Source organism: Somniosus microcephalus, chromosome 19 (genome assembly GCF_052327205.1).
Source record: "Somniosus microcephalus isolate GS21.2 chromosome 19, FLI_Smic_1.0, whole genome shotgun sequence".
Classification (NCBI taxonomy): Eukaryota; Metazoa; Chordata; class Chondrichthyes; order Squaliformes; family Somniosidae; genus Somniosus; species Somniosus microcephalus.
Genome location: NC_141005.1, coordinates 72,714,728 through 72,721,798, shown reverse-complemented (window position 1 = coordinate 72,721,798; position 7,071 = coordinate 72,714,728). Strand labels below are relative to the sequence as shown.

Here is a 7,071-nt window from a genome sequence, read left to right as displayed (position 1 = left end):
CGTCTGATGCTGTTGCAACGACCCCAGTTGTTGAGAGTGTCTGTTTTTGGAGCTACCCCGCCACCCATTCTCTGTAGGTTAGTCACCATTCCCCTCACCCAGGCGGCCGCCAGGTGGAGCTCGCAATTTGACATCGTCGGGAACGTTTAGCCCAGCTTTCTGATCTCGAGAAGCTGCTCCACATAGCTGGGTGGGCCTTCCCTCGGGTCCGGTGTAGGGGGGTGGGGAGCTTGCTGGGTGAGTTTCAGGTGACACCAGTTGCTGGGTTTAGTGGGCAGCAGTGTAGCAATTGTGTTGGCCTTTTTTTTAGTAGCCGTTCTCTCATTTGTGACACAGAGTAATATACCGAGTAATACACACCCTGCAATAATCGTGCACAGTAATATTCTCACACACCTGCTGTAAACAGATTTACATAAAACACACCTGTAACATACACACACTAATATAATTTAACACAGATATACTGTAAATATACATCAATAACCAAGCAGTAAGCCTGGTATTAAACACACACATACCTTCAACAGCCTGTGATAAACACACACAGACAATTGTTGAATTTACTTTATTGTTAAATCAGAAACAAGACATCATTTCAGGAATCCTCTCTCTGGCCCATTGGCCACGATTATTACTGATGAACACACAAAGCACAAGTTTACTACAGGAATCATTCCGGAATGTTCTGGATCAGAAACTAAGCGAAGGTGCTGCTATTCCAGCCAACATTAGCAGCCTCCAGGTCTTGGAACACAATGAACATCCTGTGAAACAAACACAAGGTAAAACCATCAGCAAACAGGCAATTCAGAGGCTCCTCGACACCGGTCACACTTCGAATAAAGCCCCGGTTCTGTCGCTCTGACTAAAGCGGGCCCGGTTCTGTCGCTCTGACTAAAGCGGGCCCGGTTCTGTCGCTCTGACTAAAGCGGGCCCGGTTCCGTCACTCTGACTAAAGCGGGCCCGGTTCTGTCACTCTGACTAAAGCGGGCCCGGTTCCGTCGCTCTGACTAAAGCGGGCCCGGTTCTGTCGCTCTGACTAAAGCGGGCCCGGTTCCATCGCTCTGACTAAAGCGGGCCCGGTTCCGTCGCTCTGACTAAAGCGGGCCCGGTTCCGTCGCTCTGACTAAAGCGGGCCCGATTCTGTCACTGACTAAAGCGGGCCCGGTTCTGTCACTGACTAAAGCGGGCCCGGTTCTGTCACTCTGACTAAAGCGGGCCTGGTTCTGTCACTCTGACTAAAGCGGGCCCGGTTCTGACGCTCGGACTAAAGCAGGCCCGGTTCTGTCATTCTGACTAAAGCGGGCCCGGTTCTGTCACTCTTTGACTAAAGCGGGCCCAGTTCTGTCACTCGCACTAAAGCGGGCCCGGTTCTGTCACTCTGACTAAAGCGGGCCCGGTTCTGTCACTCTGACTAAAGCGGGCCTGGTTCTGTCACTCTGACTAAAGCGGGCCCGGTTCTGACGCTCGGACTAAAGCAGGCCCGGTTCTGTCATTCTGACTAAAGCGGGCCCGGTTCTGTCACTCTTTGACTAAAGCGGGCCCAGTTCTGTCACTCGCACTAAAGCGGGCCCGGTTCTGTCACTCTGACTAAAGCGGGCCCGGTTCTGTCACTCTGACTAAAGCGGGCCCGGTTCTGTCACTCTGACTAAAGCGGGCCCGGTTCTGTCGCTCTGACTAAAGCGGGCCCGGTTCTGTCGCTCTGACTAAAGCGGGCCCGGTTCTGCCGCTCCGACTAAAGCGGGCCCGGTTCTGTCACTCTGACTAAAGCGGGCCCGGTTCTGTCACTCTGACTAAAGCGGGCCTGGTTCTGTCACTCTGACTAAAGCGGGCCCGGTTCTGTCACTCTTTGACTAAAGCAGGCCACAGTCTGTCATTCACAGGACAGCCTCTCTTCGAATCAGTGTATCTAAACTCGCTCAATCGTTCGTGCTCATAAGAACATAAGGCGCAGGAGTAGGCTAGAGAATTCCAAAGATTTACGACCCTCTGAGAGAAGAAATTTCTCCTCATCTCCGTCTTAAATGGGCGACCCCTTATTCTGAATTAATGCCCCCTAGTTCTAGATACCCCCACTAGGGGAAACATCCTCTTAGCATGCACCCTGTCAATCCCCCTCAGAATCTTATATGTTTCAATAAGATCACCTCTCATTCTTCTAAACTCCAATGAGTATAGGCCCAACCTGCTCAACCTTTCCTCATACGTCAACCCCTTCATCCCAGGAATCAACCCAGTGAACCTTCTCTGCACTGCCTCCGATGCAAGTATATCCTTCCTTAAATATGGAGACCAAAACTGTACGCAGTACTCCAGGTGTGGTCTCACCAGCGCCCTGTAAAGTTGCATCAAAACTTCCCTACTTTTATACTCCATACCCCTTGCAATAAAGGCCAACATTCCATTAGCCTTCCTAATTACTTGCTGTACCTGCATGCTAACTTTTTGTGTTTCATGGACAAGGACCCCCAGATCCCTTTGTACCGCAGCATTTTGTAGTCTCACCCCATTTAAATAATAATTTGTTTTTTCATTCTTCCTTCCAAAGTGGATAACCTCACATTTTCCCACATTATACTCCATCTGCCAAATTTTTGCCCACTCTCTTAACCTCTCTATATCCCTTTGCAGACTCAATGGGCCAGAAATTCCTCCCCAAACACGTGAGTACGGAAGGGGTACTCACGCGTCTGGCCGGAGGAAATGCCGGTTTTCAGCATGCACAGCGCATGCGCTGAAAACTGGCATTTCCTCTCCTCTAACCCAAGAGGTGAAGAGGCTAGCGCGTGCGCTGTAGGGGGCAGCGCGTGCGTCTTGGATTTCCTCTGTTTTGGGGGATTTGCGCATGTCTAAAGGCCTCCGGTCTTTACGCTTGTAAAAAGCACACGTAAGTATTTATTTTTACAGGTAAGTGGTGTTTTAGTGTAATTTAGAATTTTTTTTTTCCACAGGTTTATTATTTTAAAGAATCTACAATAAGGTAAGTTTAGTTTTAGACCCTTTTTATTAAAAAAAAAAATTTTCAAAAAAAAAATTGTTTAAATTATTTTTTTAAACTTATTTATACTTAATTTAATGATTGGGATGTTTTTTAAATTTTTATTTAAAGTTTAAATAGTGTTTTGGGCCCCCGTAGTTTTCATGAGTTTGACAGTTCTTACTCTCAAACTCATGAATGAACCTTCCCCTCCCCTGATTGGTTGTACAGTGCTCACCTGATCCCAGCCGGCACATCGCACTAACTACGCCGCTGGATCGGGTAAGCACTGCGCGCTGACATCTGAACCGGGCCTGTCACAGGAAATGCAAGCAGGCCCAGGCTTCAGATGTCAGCGCACAGGGTGAGTGCAGATCGGGGCCTTGCACGTGCGGCAAGCCCGCCCGACACCAAGTTCTGGGCCTTTGTGTCCTCCTCACAACTTTCTAATCCACCTATCTTTGCATCATCAGCAAATTATGGCTACTGTACACTCAGTCCCTTCATCCAAGTCATTAATATAGATTGCAAATAGTTGAGGCCCCAGCACTGATCCCTGTGGCACCCCACTAGTTACTGATTGCCAACAGGAAAATGACCCATTTATCCCTGTTATAACTGCTTTCTGTTAGTTAGCCAATCCCCTATCCATGCCAATATATTACCCCCAACCCCGTGCGCTCTTATCTTGTGCAGTAACCTTTTAGGTGGAACCTTATCGAATGCCTTCTGGAAATCCAAATACACTACATCTACTGGTTCCCCTTTATCCACCCTGTTTGTTACATCCTCAAAGAACTCTAGTAAATTTGTCAAACACGATTTCTCTTTCATAAAACCATGTTGACTCTTCTTGATTGTCTTTTGATTTTCTAAATGTCCTGCTATTACCTCCTTAATGATGGATTCCAACATTTTCCCAATGACAGATGTTAGGCTAACTGGCCTATAGTTTCCTGCTTTCTGTCTCCTTCCTTTCTTAAATAGGGGCATTACATTTGCGGTTTTCCAATCCGCTGGGACCTCTCCAGAATCCAGGGAATTTTGGTAGATTACAACCAACGCATCCACTTCTTTTAAGACCCTAGGATGCAGGCCATCAGGTCCAGGGGACTTGTCAGCCTTTAGTCCCATTAGTTTGCCTAGTACTTTTTCTCTAGTGATAGAGATTGTTTTAAGTTCCTCCCTCCCTATAGCCCCTTGATTATCTGTTATTATTGGGATGTTTCTAGTGTCTTCTACCGTGAAGACCGATCCAAAATAATTGTTAGAGTCTCTGCCATTTCTCTATTTCCCATTATTAATTCCCCAGTCTCATCCTCTAAGGGACCAACGTTTACTTTAGCTACTCTCTTCCTTTTTATATACCTGTAGAAGCTCTTACTGTCTGTTTTTATATTATTTGCTAGTTTACTCTCATACTCTATCTTCTCCCTCTTTATAATTTTTAAATCATCTTTTGCTGGTTTCTAAAAATTTCCCAATCCTCTGGCCTACACTAATCTTCGCAACATTGTATGCCTTTTCTTTCAATTTGATACCCACCTTAACTTCCTTAGTTAGCTACGGATGGTTCATCGGCAAAAACTCGTCACTGACGTTACACACAGGCAACAGGCTGAAACTCCAGTCCATAAACAGCCGAGGGATGGACACCCGCAGGGAGACCTCACCACCCCCCGGACCCCACCCCGCCCCCCCCCCCAGCCACCCGCTGTCCCATCGCCCCTCACAGTAAAATGTGGCACAGTAAAATGTGGCCAGAGTTATTGAGGGGAAATGCCCACTAGGTCAGGCCTTTCCTTACACCAACATCCCCACTGGACATACCCCAGCACATCGCCGTAAATCACCCTGACTCACTGCAGGGTCTTGGCTCTGATCTCACCCTGATTTATAGGAACAGGAACACAGGAGGCCATTCAGCCCCTCGAGCCTGTTCCGCCATTCAATGAAATCATGGTTGACCTGTACCTCAACTCAACTTGTTCTTCGCTCCAGATCCCTCGAAACCCTGACCCAATATAAATCTGTCGATCTCAGTCTTCAACATTATAATTGACCCCCAACATCCACCACCTTCTGGGGGAGGGAGTTCCAGATTCCCACGACCCTTTGAGTGAACAAGTGCTTCCTGATTTCACCCCTGAACGGCCTGGCTCTAATTTTAGGATTGTGCCGCCTTGTTCAGAACAGGGGGAATAGTTTCTCTGTATCTACCCTATCGAATCCTTTTATCGCCTCAGTCACTGCAGGGTCTTTGCTCTGTAATTACCCTCCTCAGGTGAGGGTTACAGGCTGCGTGTCCGAGTGCTCCGTGTCCCCCACCCATGCCCCTCAGGCCATCTCCTTGAAGCCACATCTGATCTTTACGAGCTATAATTGACACCCTTTCGGCAATTCTTCAAAACAGATTAACTGCAGCAAAAAGCAGCACATTTAGAGCAGTCCGAGCTCGGAGAATAGCTGGACAGTCAGTGCGTGTCTGGAGAGCTGGAGCGAGACTCTGACCGCCAAACCGACAGAGTGACTGACCCCTCAGTGCTGGGGGGACTGAACCCCGTCACCTCCACTGCCCCACCCTAACCCTCACTGCCCAATCACCCAGCTTCACCTGTTTGGAGAAATGTGCAGGTGCTTGTTGACCAGGTCGAACAGCACTTTGGAGTAGGTTTTGTTTTGCTTGGTGCCGATTTTGCCGATGCTGGAGAGAAAACCGAAAGCGCAGGGCTCGGTGGATCCGCCGAACTGCATCATCTGGTCTGGCGCGATGTGCACTGCGATGTACTGAAAAACACACAGAACTTGCTGAGTACAAGAGAGCAGCACGTTCCCCGGGACATGCACACCACCCCCCCACCACCTCCCCGATCATCCCCCCCACCCCGATCATCTCCCCCCCCCGCCCGATCATCGCCCCCTCCCCGCCCGATCATCGCCCCCTCCCCGCCCGATCATCGCCCCCTCCCCCGCCCCGATCATCCCCCCCTCCCCGCCCCGATCATCCCCCCCTCCCCGCCCCGATCATCCCCCCCTCCCCGCCCCGATCATCCCCCCTCCCCGCCCCTATCATCCCCCCCTCCCCCCCCGCCCGATCATCGCCCCCCTCCCCCCCCGCCCGATCATCGCCCCCTCCCCGCCCCGATCATCGCCCCCCTCCCCGCCCCGATCATCCCCCCCTCCCCGCCCCGATCATCCCCCCCTCCCCGCCCCGATCATCCCCCCCTCCCCGCCCCGATCATCCCCCCCTCCCCGCCCCGATCATCCCCCCCTCCCCGCCCCCCCCCTTTTTCCTGCCCCCTCCCCGCCCCCCTCTTCCTGCCCCCTCCTCGCCCCCTTCTTCCTGCCCTCTTCCTGCCCCCTCCCCGCCCCCTTCTTCCTGCCCCCTCCCCGCCCCCTCTTCCTGCCCCCTCCCCGCCCCGATCATCGCCCCCTCCCCGCCTCCCTCTTCCTGCCCCAGCTCACACGAGGTGGGTCAGAGCCAGACTCCTGCGGGTGGCCTTGTGTGTACTTGCACTGGGGCCTCCAACCACTGGCTGAGGGTAACACGGTATTGGGGAGCGGGGAGAGACAGAGAGGCTGTTCAGGTGCCCGATGGGATGAGCCGAGCTCTTTCTGGAGGAGGAAGGAAGATTTGTTCGGAAGAACATAGGAACAGGAGGAGGCCATTCAGCCCCTCGAGCCTGTTCCACCATTCAATGAGATCAAGTCTGATCTGTATCTTAACTCCATCTACCCGCCTTCGTTCCGTAACCCTTAATACCCAACAAAACTCTATCAAGCTCAGTTTTAAATGTTCAATTGACCTTCAACCTCAACAGCTTTTTGGGGAAGAGAATTCCAGGTTTCCACTCCCCTTTGTGTGAAGTGCTTCCCGACATCACCCCCGAACGGCCTGGCGCTGATTTGAAGGTTCTGCCCCCTTGTTCTGGACTCCCCCCCACCAGGGGAAATAGTTTCTCTCTCTCGACCCTTCCAGATCCTTCAATCATCTTCAACACCTCGATTAGATCAGCCCGGAATCTTCTACACTCCGGGAATACAAGCCTCGTCTGTCCTCATAATTTCACCTTTTTGTCGCCAAAGTTCAT

At 51.1% G+C, this 7,071-nt stretch overlaps 1 protein-coding gene across 1 annotated transcript in view; it reads right to left on the bottom strand.

Moving 5' to 3' along the window:
- Positions 1 to 572: 572 nt before the first annotated feature.
- LOC147104627 (macrophage migration inhibitory factor-like) overlaps positions 573 to 7,071 on the bottom strand; it is a 10,142-nt gene continuing 3,643 nt past the window's right edge. The window contains exons 2-3 of the mRNA XM_085962164.1: positions 5,595 to 5,767; positions 573 to 767 (exon numbers count right to left, since the gene is read on the bottom strand). Coding sequence (XP_085818290.1) covers positions 701 to 767; positions 5,595 to 5,767 — 240 coding nt within the window. The 3' untranslated portion in view covers positions 573 to 700. The remainder of the gene's footprint in view (positions 768 to 5,594; positions 5,768 to 7,071) is intronic.